Raw genomic sequence first — 26,397 nt, 5'->3', positions numbered from 1 at the left:
TCAGCTGTTTTTTTCAGGCTCATCCAGGATTTGCTTAGGAGTGCTTCTGAATACCAGGTGGTTGATGCTGGGGAATATTGCTCCAACCAGTGCTCAAAACCGAACAACCATCTGTAACTGACCTGTGTTTTTATCAGAGCAGATTCTTAAGCCACCACTTGACCTGGTTTATCCCTGCAGATTGTCAATTCATTGATCACATAAGCAGAAACACCTGAAGCTTTGTTTGCAGGTTGTGTATCGGTAGAAGTACCAATTCTAAAACAAAGGCCAGAAATCCTGTCTTTGAAAGCAAAGAAGCCCAAGAAACATTCCAGATCTTCAACAGGGTTTATTGGTTCTCTTTGATAATGTCTGTGTGACAAATGTAAATGTGATACTAAAATTTTACACTGAAATGCAAATTGGAGCTTATCTTGGTTCCTTTGTTCCTGTGCAGCATTTGCTTTGAATGAGATTTACTGAATGCACATGTCTCCGCACCACAGGAGAACTGAATGCTTGTGTCTACTCTTCAGCTGCTGCTGCATCTCCCTTTTATTGTCAGTGTTGCTTCTGACAAGATTAGAAGGGTAACATTCAGGAACAATCCAGGCAGATGTGATATGTTCTCCCCTGCGTATTTTTTTTCTCTTAACTTTCCTGACCTTTCAAGAGAGAGGTTAGCTCACTTTGGGTTCAGTGAGGAATTTTAAAGTCCCTGTTAGTGTAATCCATTTCCTCCCCACCCCTTACTGCTTTACCCCCACGAGTTTAGCTTGCACTGCACTTTGAAACATGTGCTAGTGATATTTTGCTATTGTCATTAATCTGGCAGGCACGTGGGTACTCATTAGCAGTAAATTACAATGCACTGAATCTAGTATCACATGCCACATCATTCATATTAATATCAAATTAGTTTTTTTCACTATTAATATTATTGCACTGTAAGTTAAATTAACAGAGAGTCACCCTTAAATTGTCCTTTAACTAGTTGCAGGGATTTTTTTTCCTCTTACAAAATTCTAAGTCATTTTGTATACAAGAATTCCACTAAATAATTAGAGCGGAATCCTGAAGCCTCAGGGAGTGCCAGTTTTTAGAGGTGTTAGCTGCTTAAATGAGCTAGATACAGTAATAAGTCACGATGAATAGAAGTATCACTATCAAATGTATGAAAAACTGTAGATCTGAACATTTTAATTGTGGTTGCTTCTAGAAATTCATAAAGATGATTTATTTTTGTAACAATCTGTGGGTCTAACAGCAAAACTGTGAATTCAGATGTGGGCTGCCTTACCTAATTAATAGTCAATATAACTCTGGTTTCACTTCCAGAAAGGAGGGCTGATTCTGAGTACCTAGCACCTGAGGCTAACATATGCAGTGCTTTGCAGATTGGTATTTCTGAGGGAATTTTTGACAGGATGTCAAGCTAGTTGTGAAAAGCAGAAGGTAAACGTTGTACGTGGACCATCCCATGCTGTTGGGAGTGTGTCCCTGTGCGTGGCTGGGGGCTTCGGGGGCCAGCTATAGTGAATGCTCCAGGTGTAAAGCAGGTGCCTTGTGCATTAACTTGCTGGACAGTTAATACTGCCTGTATGGGAAGAACAAGTTGGTTGTCTTGATATTAGTTCTGGTTAGTGAGTATTAAAGAACTCAGAAGAGGCCAGGAGAGCTGAGATAGTACATTTCACTCAGGAGCTGCTGGTCTGCAAACCAAGGCCTGCAGAACACTCTTCCCTGGTACCTGTATAACCTCAAATGCAATAGCTCTCTTGTAATTCACTGCAGGGCAGGATGTTGGCTCAGCTGTTTAGGCCTGAGCTACGAACAGCTGGTTTGAATTCCTTGTTGAGAGAAAAGGTATTGGTGAGAGCAATAAGGGATGATAGAAACTGTGATGCACAAAACTGTAGGCAGTAAAATGTCACTTCTAGCAAGTACTTCAATTTTATTTTTTTCCCCAAGGAGTTACCTAAGCTTTCCTGAATGGTGTGAAGGAGAATAGGTTCCTTTTCTTAAAGTTAGTTTATCCTTTTCAGAAATGGGATTTTTTTTTTTTCTTTGCATCTTCCCCACCCCCATACACTCTCACTGACCGCTTTTTTGGTTCATCTACCCTGTCCCTGGGAGATCCCAGCGTACCCAGACCTAAGCTTGCCTTGAAATTAACCTTGCAGCACAACACCCCTTTAATCCAACCATTGTCATATCAGTCCCAAACATTCAGTCAAATGCCATTTGATATGATAACACAAGAGAAGGCAGGTAAAAGTTTCAAGATGTGAGGTACAGTGAATCGGAAAAAAAAAAAGATTAAAAAAATGTGTAAAATAGGAAAGGGAAAAGGTAGGAAACAATAGTAAAGTTCAGTTCACTCATCTGTCAGAAGTGGAACAGGAGGGTACAGAGCTGGTGTCAAATTACACTGAGAAGGACTTTGTTCTACTCCATCACCTGTGTAGAGAAAGTAATTGTGTTTACTGGTATAAACATGCTGGTCTCAAATCCATAACGTAGAACGACTGCAGTAAAAGAGGGGTAGCTGGTTCCTGTCAAAGATTTCCGTGCAGCTGCATAGGCACTGACAGGGAGAAGTCATCAAATCAAGGTATTTTTGAAAAATCATAGAAAATTGATTGGGGTATTGTGGAATCTGAACTTTTTGACAATTAAACTGAGGGACAGATTCACTGTGTTAATTATCTAGTAACTCACCATCAACTAAAGATAATGTATTAAATAATCTGTGGCACTGATACATTGTGCAGCAGAGGCAGTGTACTGTTGATCACTGCTGGGAGAACTTGTTGCTTTCTCTGCTGGAGAGTCAAGGTCCTGGCATGAAAGAGTTCAGTTTTGCAGTGCTTTAGCTCACGAAACGACACTGGTACTTTGTGCACTGCAGTGGTGGAGTCACAACAAAACACAGAATTTCTTTATGTTGCTTAGATGTGCAGTGTTCAAGGCTTTAGATAACCGAAAACATCAGGTACATATTTGTCTGTGTTCCCCCATTTTTCCTCTGCTTATTTTGATTTGCTGGGCAAAATGTTATGAAGTAGAGTTGTTTTTGTTTTTTTTTTTTTTTTTTTTTTGAACAGAAAGTTGCTTTGCACTTAAACACTTGAAACATTCCTATCTTAATAATGGAGCAATTTTATTTATTTATTGGATTCCTGTGCTGTTTTTGCCATTCAGGGCTTCAAAGTTGCTTTAATGTTGTTTCACAGGGCTCACTTGGAGGCCAGTGCAGAGAAATGGAACAGATTGCTGACATCCCTGGAAGAGTTAATCAAATGGCTGAATGCAAAAGATGAAGAACTAAAAAAGCAAATGCCCATTGGAGGGGATGTTCCAACATTACAGCAACAGTATGACCACTGCAAAGTAAGATACTTAAGTTTTATAGATAAATATACTACTGTGAGTAATAGAATGAAGCAAATTTGAATACAGGAGAAATGATGAACACTTCCTAGTGACTAATTTCTAGAAAAAAAAGCTCCAGGTCTTCACCTCTTTTGCTTCCCCACCTTGCCCAGTAAATGAGATACTTTCTACAAAATTTCATGTAAAGGATTTCTGATACATATATTCAGTCCAAACACATTTTTTTTAATGTTTCCTGATGGTTTTGGATTCCTACCAGGTGTAGAACTGATATTTTACAAGGCATACAAAAGTAAGAACTGAACAAGAATTGTAAAAGCAATGTTAAATGTAAATTCGGTAAAATTATGTAAAGTGGCTTTCTACATGTTACTAAATTGACCAGTAATAGTAGCCCCCCACCCTATGGAGATTTATACTGCAGAGATGACTCAGAAGTGTTTTTGAGAATTAAAACTTACGTATGCCTTGTACTGTTGTAACTATAACATGCTATTCCACCTCTGGTTATGCTAGTTCTGTACTGGTTTTGTACATAATAGGGTATTAATTCCTAAGTATTTTTTTACAGTAAAAAACTCTGTTGCATCTACAACATATCTTCATTCATGAAGAATGTAGTGTCTGTCTCACCAACTCTGATCAGTAATCAAGTTAGGATGTATTTGCCATTGGACAAATTCATTCTAGTAAAGCTGCTTCCATCTTATCATAGTATTTGTTTTTCTGTATGGTGTAAACAAGGAAGAAGAACAAATGCAGCTTTATATAGCTAATTGCATAACAACTATGTTCCTCTCCACCAGCACAACACTGATGTCTCTTCTGCTGTGGTGTTTAGTGAGGGCAAAAATTGAATTTGGGAAACCAGTAATACAGAAATACTCAGAATACTGTGAGGAACTACAGTAAAAGTAGCCTGACATGAGCAGCACTTTTGAGACTTAACTCCAAAATAGAAGAGCTTAAGGAAATCTGCATCCGTTTCTCCTTAATTTAGTCTTTGAAATAGAGTTATTAGCATAAACTCAGGATCTTTGTTTCTTGAGAGATCATCTCTTCCTATTCTTATCCACTTAAGTCATCGGGCTCTGTTTGTAAGCACATCTGCTGTGAATGTTTTATAATGATCAAATGGTGGATTACTAGTGCCAACGAGCAATAAAAGGCTGCAACATATCCAAATATGTCTTAAAGTATGTCAGTGGGTGTCAATAGATCTCTACAGGTCATTTCTAGGAGCTTGTTTGTGTCTTATGCTAGATTATAATATATGCATGAGAATAACCAATAATACTGATAGTGCCTCATTTGAAGATCTCAAATTGATTTGTAAAAATGGTAGTTTTTAGACATCATTCCGAAGTAGAAAAATTTGGGAACAGTGATGCTGAATGGCTCATTTGGGTCACTAGTGAGCTGCAGCAGTGTGAAGGAGAGAACATTTCTGGGTTGTTTAATCCTCATCCTTATGTTTAAAGAATAACTGACATTGTGTTATGTGGTGAGGTTAAGACTCTAATATGTGCATTCAGGAGCTTTTAGACACAATTCTTGAATTTTTCAAAACGGCAATTTTATTGCAATGTCACTGAGTTTTGGATATAGATGTCCCAGTTCAGTATTTAATGAGCTGTATGGTATGCAACAGCACAAAGTTAAAAGCAACCCTGTGCATCACACGGGTTTTTGTACAGCTATGCAAGCAACAGCACAGTATTCAGTTGTGGATATTTCTTAGATGATGACTGGATGATTATTTTCTAACAGTTATTTTGGTAGGGACCAAAGAGATTGCCATATATCACGTAATGATACCATGCCATACCCAACATGAATTATTAGCATGTGGTGTTTCACTTTTTATTGAAGTGTTGCTTATTAGTCATTGCCAGAGGAGGGAAGCTGGACCACAGCTGTCCATTGGTTTGATTCTCCATTGCAACGCTTCACTGCTGTTTCTTAGCAGGAACTGTTCATTCCTCACTGAAGCTGCAGATTGCTAATAAACTACATCAAGTTGAAAAGTTGTTTTTTCAGGTAGAAAGTAAAAACTGGAGAAAAAAAGCACAAAACAAAACCCAAACCCCTTTGGAGGTGCTTCTTCTGCTTCTTCATCATAGTTAAGTGATTGTCCACACTTCTACAAACGTTAAACCTTCTAAGCATTTCATGTTATTTGGAAGATTTACTTTTAATGAACTGCTTTTTTTATGATCCCATGTTGAGCTTCTGCAGCACCATGTCAGCTGACTTTGAAAAGGTCTCCCTGAGCAAAGGTTGGGTGCCTTTGCTCTCCTCTTTCCTTTAGTCTCACATCTGAGTGTTGCTTTGAAGTTGTCATCATGAAAATTGAGCAGTTCAATACCTCACTTTATCTCCACTTCTCTGTGATCCCTTTGCTCTTATTTCCAGTTTGCTTACCTGATGTTGACCTTGCTGATACTTCAAAATGTAAGTGGTGAAGTAGTGGCTCAGCTCTGTAAGGTGTGCACCCATGATAGTCTCATCTCCTGCCCCCTGTTTTTCTGGGTCCTCAATCCTTCTTGTATTAGTGTTGCTTTTTGCCTCTATTTATTCAATAATCATTCTTCTTATTAACCTACATTTTTTCCTCTCAGATACATGAAATTACTTGTTTGCTTCAGCTTAATGGCACTAATTTTATTGGTCTTTCCCTCTGTTAGTATCTCCCCCAATCAGTCTTTGGCTTCAGCAGTGCTAGATAAATAAGTACAATATTACGTGACAGTTTGGGTTAGCTCACATTGTTTGTGTGCTACTGAGGTCTGTTTGGACAGGAGAAAATAAATGGTTTACATTTGATTTTTGAACTTGTTTTTGGTTTAAAATATCAATCATTCTCCTATGCTTTAAAAGCAAACATTCTCCACAACAATGTTAGTCACCTGAATCAGGGCTACAGATTTAGCCCATATTTCCCAGATTAACAGAAACCTTTCAGGACGTAGCAAATATTTATAAATTTTGGACTGATTTTTGTGTTGTTCAGCCAAACTTCCATCATCTGTAGTAGTTCATAGTCTTATCACATACTAAATGCTCAGTGCAATCAAGCGATGAGAACATCCTGTCTGGGTGTTGAGTTGTACTCTGTGTCTTGCAGGGGGCAGGGCAAGAGGAAGCTTAAATAAGGGACCATGAATTTCCTATTTTAATTATTCTCAAAATTTCTTTGTCTTTGAGAGTGGGCTGTGGTGGGAGTCCCAAGAATACTGGAAAATTCATAGATACTTCAGGATGCTGAGAGGAAGTTTAAGAGTACCTGAGTTAAAAAGTCATCTGTATGAAGTGTACCTATTGCCGAGGCTACACTCACACTCCTGAAGTGTAGAAATCTCACCTGCAAAGGTACTGACACAGGGAATGGATTGCAGGGAAAAAAAAGCGAAGGCAACTGCCTTTTCAGAGTTGATTGCTAGTGTTTTTTCTGTAATTCTAATTTCTCACTGCTGCTTGTCCTTACCAGCTCAGGTTTTCCCTTCCATTCTGTTCTTTCCCAGCCTTCCTTGTGAATATTCATTTAGGATTTTGAAGTGTGTGATGCAAATTCTGATCAGCTGCATAGAACATGCAAAAAAAAACCCCAAAACCCAAACAACAACAAAAACACCCCTACCATCTCCACCCCCCTCAATCCTCAAAGACCACCCTTATGTGGCTATTTTATTCTGCCGAAAAAGAAAAGCTACAAAAGTACCATAAAAAAATCAGTGGGCTGGTTTTGTGTGTATGGAAATACCTAGAGTCATGCCTGTGTACAGGGGGAGGCGATGCAGATGCTGACACACTTTCTCTGGAGATGGGCTGAGAGATTTGCATCTCACTTTTCCAATGAAGAGTTCCTGACTGTAGCTTTTTGGAAAAAAAAAAAAAAAAGTATTTTAGCTTTTGCTAAAATACAAAGACTACCTAAATTATGTAAATCACTGTGGTTTAGCTTTCGGAGAGAGAACAGGACATTTCAAATTAAGCAGAAATGGGTACCCTCTCACATAAATCCTGTTGGCATCTGTCTGCATGAATGAACAAATGTCTAGCTAATGCTAAATAATGCATGCGTCTTGGATCACAGAGATACTTAACTTAGCTTCGTTTGAGCTCAGAATGAATTGGCCAAGGACCTGTGAATGTTTGATTGGTAATTTTATATCTGTGGATGGGTCATTAATATTTCAGATACTCTTCAAACTTTTTAGGGTTGCTATGCATTTCATGCTTCAGACTTGGTTTGTTAATCAAATGCTGAAAGTTGCAAGTATTTCTTTCTGTTTTACTTAGCTATTGCCACTTTATCAGAAGTGTTAGCATAGCCAACTGGAAACTGCTTTCTACTTGTTGTTATCCCTTCAGGGTGACTGTAATTCCATTGTTCTCTTTACTAGCAGGAAAAATCTGGGAGGAAAAAACATTTTTCTAGCCTTAACTTCTCTGTGCTCTTTTGGTGTGCCTGCCTGACTTTGGGCAATGGGCTTATTCTTAAATTAATTCCTACTTAATTATTCTAGATTTGTTGTTCTTGGATATTTTCTGTGTTAAAAACTACTTCAATATTAGGAATTATTAACTATAAGAATCAAAAGACGAGTATTATGATATCAGTGCTGCCCTAGTCTATGCTCTTAATTATAGTCTAGAAAGGGCTTTAATAATTTGTTACACATCTCATCACATAAGACATGAAGCATGCAGAAAAATCTGTGCTGCATAGAGGTGGTCAGCTACGTTGCTGAAACATTAATTTTGACTGAGATGTGAGGGGGTGAGGCAGGAGAATTAAACAGTCTGTAGTTGAAAGAGGAGGATCAATACAGCCTTTTCCTTAAAAGAAGAGCTACAACCCTGTCTGAATGAGCTTGAAGCAATCTGTACCATGCTGCTGTGAAGTGGCTCTTTGAAGTAAGGATGTGTTTTCAAAAACCATGTGCTCTATCAAGAGGAGGAATAGCCTCCCTACTAGTCAGTCAGCATTACTGAACAGTTTGAGAGCTCCTTAAGTAAACTTGTAACAGATAGGAGTTTTTTAAGGACTCTAAGTTTTAAGTGCTCTGCATATTTGAGAATCCTGAACATTGATTATTTGTGAAAAAGAGAGATTGTACTCTACAAAAAAATTGGACTGTACTAGAACAGTGCAATTCATTAAGCTTTAACTGAGAGTCTTTTCTTTGAGGTGTGTTTAGGAGGAAGAGGTGGAAATTGTGGGTGGGGATATTTTGTTACAGGAAAGGAAGAGTGCAGTTAATGCCTAAAGTTGAATGAGAGTTCTCAAGGGGACCTGTCTGACTTAAAGCCCTTGCTTGCTAAGGATTTACTCCAACTCATTTATGTGTTACATGAATGATTCAGGTGTGTATCACGCTGCTCTCCTGGGCTATTTCTCCAAAAGAATGATGTGGAAACAAAAGCACAGCACAAAGAACGAAGTGTTGAATTAGAATGTCAGTGAAGTGTATTTTTAACTTTGACAAAAAAAAAAAAATGTTGCTTCTGGCTGTATTTCAGCTTGTTTCCAGAATTGCGGTTGTCTTGTGATAAGTCAGGAAAGTTGCAATGGATCACTACTTAAAATAATAAATAACCTGGATAATGAAAGAACAAAATATTCAGTCAGTAATGCAGAGTAAAGCAGGTTGTCTTACTGTAGAAAAAACAAATGATAAGCACTTTTTCAGTACAATAAATTAAATATTTCTGCAGGATTGCCTTTTTAATGCTATCATTTTGATATAGGTATTTATCAGTATATACATCTCCAGTTGTTCTTTTGTGAGAATCCAGTGTCTTGTTTGTTTTAATCAAAGACTCCTATATAAACTTTTAAGACCTCACTGAGTTTTTTTCCAAACCACTGAATAAAGCCTATTCTTCTTGAAGGTTTATAGTTATCCTTAAATATCTAAGAGGGTGTTCTGACGTTGCTGTGGAGGGAAATGTGCATGACAGAAATCAGGCTTATGTTTCAGGAACAGCACAATGATCAGCATTTCTCTCCGTCCCTTAAAAGACTGCGATGAGTGCAGTGCCTCTTTCTCTGGTATCTTCTAGTCTCACATCCCAGAAGACTGCTCTGTTTCCATCATTAGTAGTAGTAGCCTTCCTACTACTAATGAAATCTCGGAACACCGTGATGCACTAGGATGTACCAGACCATCTGTTTCCATTCCTGTGTCTTGAGCTGGAAGACTGTGGCTGTCTGTGGCCTGACCTTCAAGGGTGAGCAGTGTGCACAGCCAGTAAAGGTGATGGAGCACAAGCATATTGGTGACCCATTTTTAATCTCTACCCTGTAGATACTGTATTCCTTTAACTACCTCTGTTGTTCATCTCTGCATTCTTCTGACCCCACTATATCCTTATGGAGGTGTAGTGACTGGGTATTGCATGCGATACTTAGGATGAAGTTGCATCAATGTTTTATACTGTAGTAAAACAATGGCTTTTTGTCATGTTCTTTCTGAAGATGCTCAACATTTTATTGGCTGCTTTTTTTGGTTGCAGCTGCATATGGAGCAAATTATTTCAGAGATCTGTCAATGGAACTCCCAAGACCTTTTTTCTAAGCTGTAACTGCCCAGAAAAGTGTTCAAGGATTTTGATCTAGTGTATGCTTTTTTAAGATCAAATGGTGTTTCAATTGCATTAAAATATGCTGGGTATTACCTGAAAAACTAAGGACAGTACATCTACAGATGAGCTCCCACACTGGATCACAGAAATGAACTGGTATAACGAAGTGAGAGGGGACATTTCTCTGAAGGCAAATATTTTTTTGCTGAGGTCTGTTTTTCCAAAGGCAGAGAGCCAGGAAAAAGCCCACCGGCATAACAGCAGCAAATCTGTTTTTCCAACTGCAGAGAACCGCTAGAGCCACAACAATACAGCAGCCATTACCATATTTTTCTCAGGAGCTTTCATAGCCTGTATCAGGTAGAGCTGAAAACTATTTGTCCTGCTTATATCTTTCCCATTCTGAAACCAGTTTGAGATGCTGTCTGTATAATTACAGAATCTTCTCTGGTCTCCTTGATTTCTCTGTGATCTGTTTTGATAAGTTGGACCAGTAAGAAGAAACATACTGTGTTTAGCAAAGCTGTTCACTTGTCATTCTAGGTGTGGAATGGAGCTTGCAGTGATTACTCCAAATCTTTTAAGAACCTCTTTACATAACTGACACTTTCCTGTATGAATTTTGTGCAAGTGCTGGAGAGTTTTATCCTCTTTCATCATGCCTTCTCAAAGGGCAGAGTCCCCTCTGCATCATTGTTTTGGAGAAAACTGAACGGGAGCATTAGTTTATAATGTGCTCCATATTCTTAAATATACAGAGAGAGGCTGCTACCACTTTAAAATCCTTCTGAAATTTTGTCTGCATTTGCAGGCATGGACTGACAAAGAATCTGTTTTCTTTTCTGTTAAGGATATCTTCATCTAGATCCTGCTTCTTGCTGCTGCAGGCAGACTCTTTAGGAGAGAAGAATATTTATTCCAGTTAACTCCTGAACTATTGGATCCTCAATCCCTTGTTATTACAGACAGTAATCCACCCTAGGAACATCAGCAATAAATTGGAAAAATTGTGTTGCCATGGCAGCCACCCACTCCTGTTTTCATGCAGATTCTTGAGATTAAAGTCTAGGCTTCGAAATATATGTACAAAATAGGGGAGGGAATGGGATTCTGCTTTTTCTCATATTTTTCTTAGTTTTACCATTTTTGTTTTGTTGCTTTTTTAGAATGCAGAAGAAATGAAAGGGTAGATATTGGTTTAATGGGTAAGGTAACCTTGCAGGGGGTGCTTTGGGGTTCTTTTCGTTTATAAGAACTCTTAGCCTCAGCTGAGCCTCAGCGTTCCTAGAAAGTTACCATATACCTGTATCTTCTGATCTGGGTTTCAGTAAATTTCTCTCATCCAAAGTGGTTAGTCTGAGGGGCTGGGAAACCGTTAGGAATGTTACTAGAAGCAGCTCTGTTTCCTGAAGTTCTGGTCTTTCAACTTTAACAGCCAAACTGTGTCTAAACCCAAAATGGTGCTTAAAGATTTGGAACTTTATTTCTAGGAAAACTGCTGGAGGTTATCTTTGTGCTAACACACATTCCCTGGTTCAGTGCTGCGCTTCAGAAAGGTGTCATACTGCGTTTAGGATTCCCACTCCTACACTTGCAGCTGCTAGAGGTCCTTACATGCTACTTACAGATTTATCCACGCCAGCTAATTGTTATGGGGAAAAGATCTGCTTTTTTCTTTTAATCAGATTTGGAACCTAAAGCTTCATCTTGTGAGGCCAGTAACATGACTCCTTTTCTAGCATCACTTAAAGTATCACCCGTGGTTGTCCACATCAGAAGACTCAGGATGCTCTGAGCATTAATAATTAAGGTACAATTCCTCTATACAGTGCAGTGCCTCATAGGCCTGCAATGTCTGCTGTCTTTCCTGAGTTACTGAGTTCGCTTTGTTTCAATCAACAATTTACTGAATTCTGTTGAACATGGGGTAAGTTAGATAGAAAGTATTTGCTTGTGTGAGGTGGCTGTTACTTGCTTGTGGGGTTTGGGGTTTTTTTGGTTTGTGTCTTGGTTTTGGGGTGGTTTTTTAGGCACCTCTTTCTGGAAGGAATGTAATGTTGTCCTCACAATCGCTCATTTATTACTAATAAGCTATTTTACAGGCTTGGTTGCTCATCTTACAATTTACTCCCCTGTAATGCGTGATGATATTTTAAAAGTATCCTGTACAAACCCAAAGTTTTCTTGAAGGTCCTTTCTATCTTGTTGTTTCATGATGATGTAGCGTTATGTGAAGCGACTGTTTTCTAAAGTGCTTGCAAGCGCTATATGTTAACTGGTTGTGAAGCTTTCTAGCCCGCTCTGCCAAATAGAGAGTACGCATGTAGTAACTTCTGTGACATGAGCAGCCTCTTCTGGCTCTGCAGTGAATGAAAATCAGCCTTAACTCTAGTTTTTGATTGTCAGAGACACCGTAGTATTACCAACATGTGATTGTGCTAGATAGGTGGCTGTTGTTTGGGTATCCCTATATCCTGTTTCTCTGCAAGACAAGATTTCAGGGGCATATGGGAAGTTGCATAGTTCTGCTGAACTTCTAGCCAGTTTGGGCTGTTACTTAAAAGAACAGGCATAGCCTGTAGGGAGAGAGAATATTTTAAAGGTCTTCTCAAATACTTAATAGCTGCTGATGCTAGTAATTTATTTATTTTACAGTACGATTTTCATCTTTTAGACCTTTCTTGTTAAATGAACGTGTAAATGGAGCGAAAAAAATATTTATGCCAGTGTTTGGTGGTATAATGAAATAAACCAATGGTATTTCCCGGTTAGTTTCATAACATTGTTGTTGGCAATTTTGTTTTTGCTAACAAGTATTTATAAGCTTTTGAGAGAGTAATAAACTAAAGCCATAAATCATTAAGTAAATGTTCTAATACATCTATTTTCACTTTTGTGTGAAGTTGGAGTGAGTTTTATACATTCCATATATATTACTAAGTATTTTTTACCTAATATAGGTAACAATAAACAAAAACAGACTTCCTCTCCCTTGAAGCCTCTGGTTTGCAACTTACATGCTTGAAGAATTCCTAAAATCTAAAGTAAAATCTCTTGATTAATTAAAGAGCTATACTTATGATTTTATAAACAGTCATTAAAAAAAGCATACTGTTATAAATGTACATTAATTTGGGTGTAAATTCAAATTTTGAATACCAACAGAGACTTAAGTGATTGATTCAAATCATTACTTTTAACGGTATATTTTTCATTAAGTCAGTGAAACAGCCAGCAAGAATTTAGGATTAGCAGTAATAGAAGAGAGAATAGTAAATGAGATAGTTTTAAAGAAATTACTGGAACAAATATATCATTTTTCAGTTAAATATTAGTTCAGGTCATCTTCTAAAAATTTTTGGTTTTTCCACCCTTGCTCTAGGTTATATACAGTCTATATTCATTCACCTTGGAATCAGTGTGATATGAAGTCTTTTTTCTTTTCTTTTCTTTTTTTTTTTTTTTTTTGTAAGTTACAGCAATTTGTACATTTTCTTTTTTGCGGTTTCATCTCCTTTTTGAGTGATAAACCTGCCTCAGAGGAGATAGGCTAGAAGTTTGTGTAAGCATTCACTACTTTAAAGGGATCAGATTCAAGCCAGGGAAGAAACTTTCCAACTGAACAAAATGCTAAAAATGTAACATTTTGATGCTCTGAAAGAAAAGAGGGAAAACTGATGTGAAAATCTTTTTATTATCAAATAAATGCAAGGGTGGGTGAGAGTGTCATTTCTTGGGAACTACTGATGGTATGTGACAGTTGTGCCCTGTGCATTCTCTGTGCATGATTTTCAGTCTAGAGTTTTGAGGCAGAGAGACACTGTGCAGCGCTACACACTGACATCACGCTGTGGTTAGTGTATACCATCACGCTGGGTACGAATGCTTTCAGGAGCCTCAGTGCCTGACACAGAAACAAGTCCCAAGGCTCTGACTAAAAAGTAGATTCTGATTAACCTTTTTTTTTCTCCTGCTTCAGTAGCGACTCAGAACCTGCTAAACTGGGAGTAAAAAAATATTGCTAAACAGTTGTAACCTAAATATTGTATCTGAGAACTAGTATTTTCTAAGTTTATGGTGCTTAGTAATTCTGGCAGCTTTTTGGTATGGATAAAAATGAATGAGGACTTGGGATGATATGTATTTCCTTTAATTGTGAGGATTTAAAAAGCTTCTAGTCTTGAGTCATTAAAACAGGCAGTGCTTAGCTTTCTTCTATACAGTGCTAGTGACCTGTTGATTTATTTTCAACAGCACTTCTAACATACGTAGAAATCTACATATTCTTCTAATTAAATACACAGAGAAGGGAGATGTATATTCATCATAAGGATCGGAGAGTTCTATTTCAATATTTTAAAATTTAAGTCTGTTATGCTTTTGACAGAGAATTTAGCTCTGAACTGCTAACGATTTCAAGGTTGAGACAAAAAAATGTAGCTGACAGAAACACTGTCTGGTTACTTGTTAAAAGTGCCTGGAGCTAATTTACTCCTGTGAAGTTGACAAAAAAATAATATTTTAATTTTGTTTTTTTCTTTGACATTGTAAAGCCTGGTGATGATCTTTTGAGATGTTGGAAGAAAAAGAAAGCTAAAGGAGGATACTTTGAGTGCTATGTAGGTAGCTACAGGGGAAACTGCAAAAGCATGCGGGACTTGTGGGGTTTTTTTTTACAAAGTCTTACTTGAGTGGCACAAACTGGAATGTGTTGAAAATGTGCACTTGTTTGTAAATATAAGGCTGTATTTACAAATTATAACAAAGTCTGGAATTAATAAAAAGGGAGGGAAGAGGAAGAAAAACAAAATGCTAAGAATAGTTGCATATAGGGATAAAATCCTTTATATGGCACTCTGCTCTTGGAATAATGAATATGCTCATAATATCCTTGCTAAGTGAGCTTAAACTGGTGTTTGAGTCCACATTGATTTTGTTGAATGATGTGCTTTTTCTTCTGCTGGAATTCTAGATGGGAAAACACATAATCAGTTTCTTTGTGTATTTTGGCATGTTTTCCAATAGTTGAATTCCTGATGTCTCTCAGAGGTTTGACAGCTGTCTGTTAGTTAGTACCACTTAACCTGCACTTAAGAAATTTCAGGTATAGCTTCTCCCTTAGGCAGATGTCTGAGTACTTTTCTTCACCTTTGGCCAACAGGCACCATGCCCTTGCCCTCCTCTGTGTGTGAGGGACTTGTGCACATCCACAGGCTGCTTCTGTTCGTGGCACTGCTCTTGTGGATTCAGTTGAAAGGTGTAAATGTTGGATTCGGTATGTGAGGCTGTGGGGGGGCTTCTAGAAGGCCTACAGAGCTGTACGCAGCCTTATACAGTAGTTTCATGTAAAACATGATCAGTGTCTGCACATTCTGCTTTGCTTCTGTGGCTGTTCCCAGAGCCACAGAGCAGCCGTGTCATCAGTTGGGTACATGCAGACCAACCCCATGCAGCAGGCTTTTTCCCCAGGGAAGAAGTAGGAGGGGTGGGAAGCACTGAAAAATCTGTCAGACTTCCAGTGGCAAGGCAAATTGGTAAAGCTCCGTGCTGCTGAGGTTTTAAAAAGTCGAGAGGTCTTGAATCCAGACTGAAGAGGGAACAGCATCTTAATGGCAGAAGTATTTTCCCTTGCTGAGGAATGTTTAAAATGTCTGTCTTTATTAGTTGTCCATTCTCTGTGAGGACCTGATGATCAAATTATTTCCATTTTTCCTTTCATACATAACAGATCGGGCACATCTATTCAGCAGCACAGCCCAGATACCTGTGCTAGTAACAAATGAGTTTTTAAGTAAGAAAAAATAGCCCATGCAGGGATCTAGCTGATAGTGATCCCATGTCTGAGTTTGGTAGTCCCAGTTGTGGAAAGGTGGGAGTGAGGCACTTGAAGGTGCTTGAGCCCAGGTTCAGACAAATACTGGGATTTTTTTCCTTCCCTAACTCAGAAACTTCCTTTATGGCATTGGTGCTTCATCATTCCTCATTTTAGTGCCAGATTCACAGATGTAGCATAACATTTTTGTTATATTTCCTGAATTCGGAAAGGAATGTTTTAAAATAAGCACGTCTTCAATACTTACGAGGTAGAGAGTAAATAGAGTCTACAAAATTGAAAAGCTACAATGATTTTCACCCATTCTGTCTTATGGATGTGTTGTTTGGCTGCTTCTCTGAATAATGAGGAAGTAAAGGAAATACAGAACAAACCTTTCTGTTCATTGCATTTGACTGACATTAGTCATTCACAGTATGAAGGACATTGAGGGGGGAAGAGTACACAAGCTTATGATAAGGCTGTTAGTGTTACTGCAGCAAAGCTATTGTAACACCTTGACTTTCTGATTAACTCAGTTTGCGTCCTTAGTATTATGTGTACTTTAAATGGAACTATTACTTTGGTAGTGACAAGATGACCAGTGCGGGACATGAGCTAGCCGAAAAGATGCTTGTAGAGTTATGCATACCTAATTTATATCCAGTTTTCCATGTCAAAGGGCTACACTGAGAAACTGAGCTAAAAGATGAACTACTGTTCACAATAATAAATATTTAAGCCTAACCCACGCTGCTTATTAATGAAAGGCCTAAACTCTGCTACAGCTTTTCTTCTGTGAGCATCGGTAGAGGTGCCCAGTGATGTGCTGTGATGGTACTAGCCTTTCTTGGAGAAAGGAGCCCAATGAAAGGTTCCTTCAAAACTGTAGCTCTGATACTCAACACTTGTTTTTGTGTTGGCATTCTGCAAAGATCAATTCATTCTGCAGTGGTGCTTGATGTCTGCACGCACGTAGTATGGGAACTGACCACGTAGCAGCTTGTCCAACACCAGCAATGTGCAAGCAATCAGCATTTTTCTCTGTCATGCTGTATTTGTGATGCTCGGAGGTGGCTCAGAGCTCGGATGCAGTGGACAGAGCTGAGCAGAGAGGAGGTGATGTGTACAGGCAGAGAGAAATGCGCTGAGGAGTCTGAAGCTACAAGGCAGTCATGCTTAGTTGAAATTACTCATTTTCAATAGGTCAGCCTCATTTGGGATGATTTTCTGATGATCTTATACTCTTCTGTGTGTGCATGCAGGTAATGCCTTCTGACATTTCTGACTGCTAAGAAATTCTTAATCTGGTGAGCATAGTTGCTTAGCTGCAGTTACTCAAACCCTTTTTTTACCTTGTCTTCCTACTTACGTTTTTCATGGTGCTGGTGCAGCAGCATTGGAAAAGGAGGAAGCAGTTATTTATCTTAACACTGAATCTAAAGTACATGAAGGAGTGGCTAGTAGTAAACACAGCACAGTACAAAACAAACAAACAAACCCCCATGGTATGTAAAAACAAAGATACTTTTCTCGCTGGGGAAAAATGAAAGAACAGACACGGGACAGATGTGAATCACATTGCTTAATGCTATTCTGGAAAACATTTGGGTACTAAGATGATGTGGGTGGTCTAAGAATCTCTCTATATAGCAAATAAAGGTGCTTACTGCATTTTGATTATACTTGTAGATGAATGTAGTGAAGAGATTTCTAAGAAAGCAATGACTTCTTTCCTGAGTTAGAAGCATTTAAGCTAGAGCACCCCATTACTAAATACAATATAAATGAACTAAATAACTGAAATTCTTTTACTGTTTTTAAAATCTGTATTTAATGGTGTACACTTTTCATTAGGGGTTTTGGGGATAAGGAAACAGTGTATAGGTGTCTTGCTGCACTGTTAACATGTTTTCCCTTTAATGGCTTTAAGCTGATATTTACATTTTGGGAAATACTGTTACAGATATGTCAGAATATTCTCTGTGACTCCTAATGGCATCCAAAACTAAAACCAATTCTAGTTTTTGGTTTTAAGACATTCCCTGTGTTTGTTCTAAGTGTTATTGTTTACACCTTCAGCATTTTACTTACTGCTTCTATTTCTCTCCATACCTTTACTAGGTAACTTTACCATGTGATACAGCTTGTTTCTAAGTATTGAGGACTAAAATTAACAATTTGATTGTATGCATTTTTTTAGATTCTTAATAAGAATTTTTTTCAAATTCTTAATTTCTAAAGAAAAAGTAATCGTGTTTAATAGATGCTGGGTTTACTACATGTAAAATACACCAATTCTTTGCCTGAAGAGTTTAAAAAAAAAAAAGCTTTTCGTACTGGAAAAACAAAAGAAGCAAAACAGAGAAAGGAAATTAAGTGAGTGAACGTAAGTAATAAGTCTTGTGATCTGTCCAATGTGTCCACCTTCTGTGGGAAAGTATTTGTGGAGCTGAGTTAACTTTAATATGCCTTACTTCATGGAAATATGCTTTTAAGTACTAGTCTCTTTCGCTAATTGACCCCAAATTAGTGTCAATTATACTAAATGGCTTCTTTCTCGTAAATGGAAAACCACTTTGTAGTCCTTCAAAAAAAATGTTTAGTGACAACATTTGCAATAAGGTTCAGTAGGGCCTTTTTTTTTTTTTTCCAAATTAACAATTAATCATTCTTATAGAATTAATCTTTAATCAAGGAATATAGTTTATGCAAACAGCTATTATAACAAGCTACGATGGGGAAAAATAAGGGAAAGATTTGTCTTTAGTGTCCATGGATATTTTGAAGAACTTTCTACTGAAAAAAGCCCAGGTTAAGTTAAAATCAATTTTTCTGTTGGTTTTGAGACATTGTTAGATCACCTATTTGAAAATGCGAAGACCTAGCAAGGCCATTTTGTTGGACAAGTTTAGTTTGTAGAGGCAGAAGTGGAACTAGTAAAGCGATAGAGACTATTACATGTTGTGACAAGTTTGGAAGTTCCCTGTTTGACAAGGGACTAAAACTTCCAGCTGAAGTTCTGTTTGTTACTTGGTTTTGGTGTCATTTGTGATGAGGGAAAGTCCTCTGCTACTTAAACAAACATACATACATACACACCCAACCCACCAAAAAAAAATCCAAGCCCATCACAACCGTGTTGTGATACCTGCCACATTGCTGCTGTGCCATAGAATATGTGACGTACTACAGTTGGGCCTTGCTTTTTTCTTTGCTTTTTTTCTTTTCTTTAAATGCTGTTAACTTGTACAGACATGGCACAGGTGTCAAGTCCTGCTTTTTCATTTTCCTGTAACTTCTGAGGGCAACTAGAACCAGCTGAAGGAGGTGACTAACCAGAGGGAAACAGTCTTGTGGCTCTTAAGGATCCTTCATCATGTCTCAAATACGCCTGGAGAATAGTCTGGAGTAGAATATTTCCCATCTCAAACATTGCTTATTTTTTGCAGCAGTGGTTTTACAATAATTTTTCTCTACTGAACAGATGTTGGAAATACTAGCACATGATCCAGAAACAGGAAATTTTGAAGAAGTGACAAAAAGAAGAGATCCAGTATAATTTGTCATATCACAGTAACCATCTATGTGGTATAAGCTTTACAAAGACTCTGTCAGTTTAGATAATTTTGAAAATGGAAAGCCATAGCGGAAAAGTGGAGAGCAAAAAGACAAAGGGGGAGAGGTAGACCTTGGTGATGTGAAATAACCAAGAGAGAAAATGTTAGGGAGTTAGGGAGAGGGGAGCATGTAACACAAACCATGAGATCGATCGTGGTGCAAGCAAAATAAGGAACTGTAGTTTGAAAGGGGAAACCTGGGTTGAACTCTGATAATTTTGAGTAATTTTTTTCCCTACTTTGAACATTGTTTGGTTGACATGACTTTTGCAGCTGGTCCCGGTGACACAGAACCTTTGTTCTGAGCCAGTGTAGCTGCTCTTCTGCTGCCTGTTCCCAGCTCTGGTATTCTGCTGCATGGGGAGTATCCATCAGTAGAGGACAGATTGTTGACTGTTTAGTGATTATTCAGTTGTCTGTCTAAACCATTTGCTTCTGAAGGGAAACCAAAGTGACTGTTTCTAAGAAAGAGGAGTAATTAGCTTTGACAGGATTTCTGCTTCTGACAGGATTTGCAGTAGCAGTCCTCTCATGTATGCATACATATACAACCGAACCCAAAAACCATAACAGGAACGCAAGAGGTAGTCTCAAATTGCAACTGATCTCTAGTATTTTGCTGCATTAGCATTCAGCTGGGCTCTGGTGCCTGTGCTTCCTCCTGCAGAAAGGACTATTCCTCCCCTTATGCAATGGTCAGACAGGAGAAGCTCCTCAGACTTTTTGCAGTGATCTCACTTTTCTGATTATTTATAATTCATAGGTGATGTCATGTAGTACAACCCATTTTTTTTGATGATAGCAATTCATCAGCAAGGACCCTGATGTACACTTGCACTAAGGAGGCTGATGTTACAGGAAACCTCTCGTGTGAGACATGGGCATGCTCGCAAAGTGAGTCCCATCTTCATATATTGAACAAATATTCATAGTGCTGCATACCGTAAGGTTGCTCTTGAGTGTCTGGAGTTTGAACTGCAATTACTAAAAATCTTTCTCAAGACCTCTGCAGTAATATGGTAGGTACCATTTAATAGCAAAGTAGCGTATAAGACCAAACATATTAGACTTGTCCCATTGATGTTCGCTTGAAGAAATGCAGAGGAAATTTTAATCATCCAAAATGAGCAAAAGGCGACGTGAGTTTAACTACTCTTAGCATCAATAATGCCACGCCCGATTTGTTAATGGCATTATTATCTCATTTTGAAGCAAGAATCTTATGACCTGTTAATGCTGACAGTTCATCAGTGCTCAGTAGTAACACAGGCTAAACAAACCTAAGCGCCTCTGTTGCTGGCAAGCAAAGAAAGAGGGATTTCTCTCTCTCATGTTGAAGAGGTAGATGGTTACTATTGCATGGTGCGGGGAAATAGTGCAAGACACTGCAGCTATATGTGGTTAATAGTACTAATAAAATATTTGAGTGCTCTTGCTATATTAAGTAATAAGCCATTTAATATGCAGCAGATGTTTTGTATGTTTTGTGTCAGGCTGGAGGCATCGCGCGTTTAGGATGCATAAAAAAAATAATGCTTTTTTTTGTTCTTTATCCCTCCCCCACCTTTCCCTGTGAGTATTTTCTGATATAAAAAGCAGAAGTTCTACCAGTTGCTACCCATAAAGAAGAGATGTGAATTTGACACTCTGACAGTGTTTCCACCGTAACCTCATTTGTTGGGGTTTATGTAACTGAGTAGTAAAACTTGTCCAAAGCTATACTGTTATATGCTATACACTGCACAGTTTCACAGTTTGAAGCTGATTAAAGTTAGCATTGAGGACACAAATTTCCTTTGCTTCTTCAAAGGAGGTAAAACTTTGATGAAGACTGTGGAAGAAATTAACTTCTGTTCTGTAGATGGCTCTAAAAAGTTTCATCTGAAATGGAAGGATCCTTATTTTGATGATATATTGCCTTGTCTTGAAGGTTGATATTTAGAGAGTATAATCTCTCTCAATGCCTTTGAAATAGACTTACTGTAATACTTTATTTGGCATTGTACAGTGATGTTTTTCTATGGGGTTGTTTGGGCTTTTTTTGGCAGACAGTTTAAAATGGTGTTGCATCTTTGCTGATTTCTCAGTGTCAGTCCCTTTTGTCTGGACACCAGTTCTTGTACATGTTAGAATAAAAGTTCTGGTTTGTCCCTAAGTTTCATGTAAGCTGTTGTCCTGTTTCTGACAGGAGCCAGTAACAGAGTTTGGGGGAATAGGCAAAAAAAAATGGAGCAAGTGGAGAGGATTACTTCTCCCACCTTCTATCGATCAGAGATGTACATGAATGCACATGATACTTCTGTTGGATTACAGAATCCTCAGAAACGGTGTCTTCCAGAGTTTGAAGCTGGGTTCTTAATGAAAATCCATGATGTGTTTTTCCGAGAGTTTCATAGGTAGTGGAGTTTATTCTAATTCCATATACTCAGAGAATGGAGGGTTGTCTTAAAAAATACTGACAATTCATTTTCATGCTAATTCCACAGATATCATCAAACCACTTCTGTTTTCTTCTATACAGGAAGATGCCTTCAGTTTGTATATGCTGCCAATATTCAGTATTAAACAAATCCTTTGTACTGAAAGGAATGATAGGTGTTTTTCTTAATTTTCAAATAAAATGGCAAAAGGTCTCTCATGATTTCTTTTGGCATATCTATCTAAAGCATCATGGTTGGTGAACCTTTTTTTTTAAAAAAACATTTTAATTAAAATGAAGTTTTATCTGCAGTTCACAGATAGTATAAGGTTGCCACTCTTGTATTTTTATAATTAAAAAAAAAAAAATTGTGGTAGCAATGGAAGCCAACATATTTTCCTAAAAAGAAGAGGTTGCTTTGAAGATGGAGGAATGAGAAGACTGTTCGGGTTTCCTGCATATACTGTTTCCATTTGATTGGCTTTGTTTTGTGTTTTGAGGGGTTTTTTAAGTGTAGTCTGCAGTTTCTATGTAACACACTACTGTTAAAGGTCTAATAGCTATTAGAAGGTTGAGCTTTTTAAAGTCTTTGTATCTCATGTCAGAATTTTAAATCACTTTTGCCATCTAGTCACTTGTAAAGGAGAAGCCCTTATTAAAGTAGAGTCCATGTCCTGATCAAGTGATTGAGACAGGAGAGGTGGTATAAATTGATTTTGCTCTATATCTGGTTCTATTCTTTCAGCTAACTATAAAAATACATGAATTACAAAATAATTGTGAAGTGATTGCAACATCATCGCCTGTCATCTTTCTAGTCTGCTGATATTAGTTGATGACAAAGTGATACCTGAATGCCTGAAAGGAATGACTGGAAACACATTTGTTAAACTGTTCATTTTTAAGTTGTTGGGTTTTTGTAAGATCTCATCATCAGCATTTCTAAAACCAGTAATAGAGTCAGGAATAGGATGGGAATTTTCAAATTGCTCTTCAGTTTTCATTATATATGGGTTGGTGCTTAGGTGTGTCTTTCCTGGAGTAAGGAGCACATCAGTACTACATAACCTGATCTATGCAGAGCACTTGCTGCCTTTCTAGCCTCAAATGTGTTTGCAAAGTGGTAACTGTAGGACTGAAGTGATTTCACTGTGCATATTTACTGTTTTATAATTCATTGGGGCACAATGAACTATTTTACAGCTTTATGTATGTGTGCTTGTATCTTATAAATAAAACCCTGAAAATATTTTTGTGGACTGTATAGATGATATGTAAATGGCATTTTCTTCTCCATTTTGTTTTGAACCTTGGCCTAGTGTTGAAGGGTATTTCACTTTTGAAGTGCTGTTATTTAGTTCTGATCTAAAATGGAGGGTTTGATCATCTGTAATTGTTAAATACAAGCATTGTGTTAACATCACAACTTGCTGGTTAATCCTTTCAGTATGAACTGTGTAATCATCCTCTCCAGGAAAAATCCAGACCAGAAGTTGCAAGTTCATTTCTCTTTCTGCCCTGCAAACCTAGTCAAGACTTTCCTCAGAGTAGGTTTTTTTCAAGAAAAAAAAAAAAGAGTCTAGTCTTTCAAGGTTGTTGATACAAGATGGTTGTCATGCTTCCATAGCAAAGGTTGGTGGGATTAATTTTCCTTCACCAAAAGCATGTTGTAGTCCTTTGATGTAAAACTGAATGTGTATTTACAAGTAGTTTGGCATTTGAAAATTGGTTGCACAGATTACTGCTGTTGTGTAAAAGTAAATATTTTTTTCCATCACCTGAAGAGTGGGAAGCTTCAGGAGCTCCCCTTTCTGTCTCTCTGTCAGACTCCACACTCTGACTTGGGCATTTTTGTTGTCTGTGGGGTGCAACCTGTATGAATTCTTATATTAAATCCTGATTATGTATGTTAAAAAGACATTTTTTTCTAAAGGGACCATTAAAAACATTACTTTTTTTCTGTACATACCAACTGAAAACAGGCCTGTTTTAATCTACTTCTTTTGTGTAGTTTTATTCAAGCCATCAAATTTAATGATTCTCATGCCCTTTTTTAGTTGTCATATTATAATGGCTTTAGACCAAAATATGCTCAGTTAGCTTAGAAACTGGCTGGATGAGCAAAAGCAGCATTGTATTCTAGCAGATTTTGTTCTATTTTGTTTATATGATACTTTTATTATTTTTTTTCCATTAAAAAACTAGAGCACACAAAACCAAAACAAAAAACCCCGTATTGCTGTCCCTTTAACAGTCCTGGTCAATATTGTGCAACAAAATGCAAATTAAGAGTTGAATATTTAAAAAATGGCTTTCTTTAAGAAGGGAAAAAGGCCCAACAAAGCAAGTTCAGTGGACATGTGCTAAGTGTGTAGTAAACCCATCATAACAGGGTTCCAGTAACCTTTTTGGATAAATCCAGAATGGCTGTAATTCTGAGGATTTCAGTAGTTCATTCAGTGGGGAATTTGTGTTAACACACTGAGATCTTGCTCTTTTCAGATTACTTTTTTGTAAAGAACAATAATCATATATTTTTGGAAAAACTGTTTTGAAGATCATGTCTTTGGCAACAGCTCAGGGATGCACAGTGTGCGGTATTTTTCCGATATAGTTAGTTCCAAATCATATTAAAAAAAAAAAAAAAATAGCTGCAAGCATTTCATACTTTCTAGTGCCTAAGACTATACTCTGTCAAGCCTTTAAAACTTCTCAGGGTAACCAAGGCTTGGTTATCGTTGACCTAGAAACACAACATCTCATTTCAGTGGGCTAGGAAATATGAAATCCAGTTACATAAGATTATTGGTGCTGGAAGACATATTAATGAACATCATTATGCCTCATTTTTTGTAACCTTTGCTCAATTATGTAGTGTCTCCCTTCATCCCTAGTTGGATTTTGATTCTGTAGCATCTCTAGGGAATGCAGGACTTTGAGCAGTTCTTCCTTCAGAAAAGACTAGAGAGGTTCTTTCTTGGCAAATCATTAACTGTGTGAAAAATAATTATTTTAATTTTTAAGAAGTGTAGCCTTTCACTGTTTAATTCAAGAATAGCTTTTTAATGTCTTTTTTTGATGCAATCTGTATGAAAATTAAGTTTACCTTTGCCGTTACGATGTAGTATTGGATACTTTTCTAGTGCACTAAAGAGTCCTTTCAAAGTCTCTGCAAGGTTATTGTAAGTGAAAACTTTGCAAACAGTGTTCAAAACGTCTTTTTCTGACTTCAAAATGTTGTTAGGAGAAAATGAAGAAAATAAATAGCCTTACCATTTTTGAAATCCTCTAACAATTTCAGAAGGCAGTCAGTTGCCCTTTCTTAATTTCTTAATTATGTCACCACGTAAATACATAGATGCAGTTTGAGATTGTCAGTTTATTAGTTTTTAAAATGTTAGTAACAGCTTTATATTTTGTTTCTGTAAGTCTGAACGGTAGATGATAAAGCTTTCCATCCTTTATCTCTTTGGATGTACTACTGTGAAGCACTTTGAGAATTAGTTATAGATACTTATTTCATGTAATGCATATCTATTAATGCATATACAGAGGTGGGTGATATTTTTGGTGAATAGCCATGAGCCTGTGCACTCATCCGTAGACCAGAGTGGGAAAGGAAATTATCAAGGGACAACTAGTATCACTGAAGAAATACCCCTATTTCTTTTTTGATAAATCAAAGGGACAGTCTTAAGTAAGCTAATATTTGTTGGCCTCGGGTTAAAGATCGCTGATATGCGTAGTCCAACTCTCTCTTTTGCCTGCATCTATGCTCTTATATTTGAAGTCCCATGTGCAGTGCGTGTGTCTATATCTCCAGGTGTTAATGGTTGTATGTTAGGTGCCATTTTTCTCTTTCATTATTTCTCTTGCCACATAGATTAAGTATGAGGTAATAAAAGGTAAATGCATGGTGAGATGCACCATCTCAAATTAAATATTGCTCCTTACTTGAATGTATTCTATATCAGCTGGGATAGATAAAACTGACTTTCACATAGAGATATGTCCAGAGACCAAAATACTTTCGAAATTTTATGTATACATGTTATATTAAGTAGTGTCTGTCGTGAAGGAGCTGCTTTTAAACATGCTGTGCTTATTTTCTTTCTAGTTGATTCTTTAATGATGCAGACAGTTGGCAGAGACTTGGTCACAACCTTGAGCTCTGTGTGATCTTTATAAACAATGCCTCTTTCTATTCTTCAAGTTTTCTCAATCATCCTAGTTATTCTCCTCATCCTATTATATGTCACAGAGGATTTTTTCAATTTCATTTTAGTGTATAAAAGTAACAGGAGTTTTTCAAGCACCAGTGCCAAATAATGGCTAAGTAATTAAATGCTATAGGAGCTGCTGATTGGCATATAAAGCTACAACGTGATAAACTGATATGAGTTACAATAACGTGCATCTTTACTTCCTTGAAAGAGTGCATAATGAGACCTGATTTAAATACATTCTGTTTTTAAGAAACATCCCATGTGTTTTCTTTGAAATTATCTTTGCCTTCATCAGTTGGAACTATTAAGCCAATCTGCTCCTTAAATTATTCTATACAAGCCTGTACAATT

General features: G+C 37.5%; 1 protein-coding gene across 6 annotated transcripts in view; it reads left to right on the top strand.

Moving 5' to 3' along the window:
* UTRN (utrophin) overlaps window positions 1-26,397 on the top strand; it is a 387,351-nt gene that overhangs the window by 256,104 nt on the left and 104,850 nt on the right. For all 6 annotated transcript variants that reach the window (XM_074862944.1, XM_074862945.1, XM_074862943.1 and 3 more), the window contains one exon: window positions 3,219-3,375. In XM_074862944.1, the coding sequence (XP_074719045.1) occupies window positions 3,219-3,375 (157 nt within the window). The remainder of the gene's footprint in view (window positions 1-3,218; window positions 3,376-26,397) is intronic.

This window comes from Strix uralensis, chromosome 3, assembly GCF_047716275.1.
Source record: "Strix uralensis isolate ZFMK-TIS-50842 chromosome 3, bStrUra1, whole genome shotgun sequence".
NCBI classification, from domain to species: domain Eukaryota; kingdom Metazoa; phylum Chordata; class Aves; order Strigiformes; family Strigidae; genus Strix; species Strix uralensis.
Note: the sequence above shows the minus strand (reverse complement) of the source record. Positions and strands in the feature narration are given on the sequence as shown.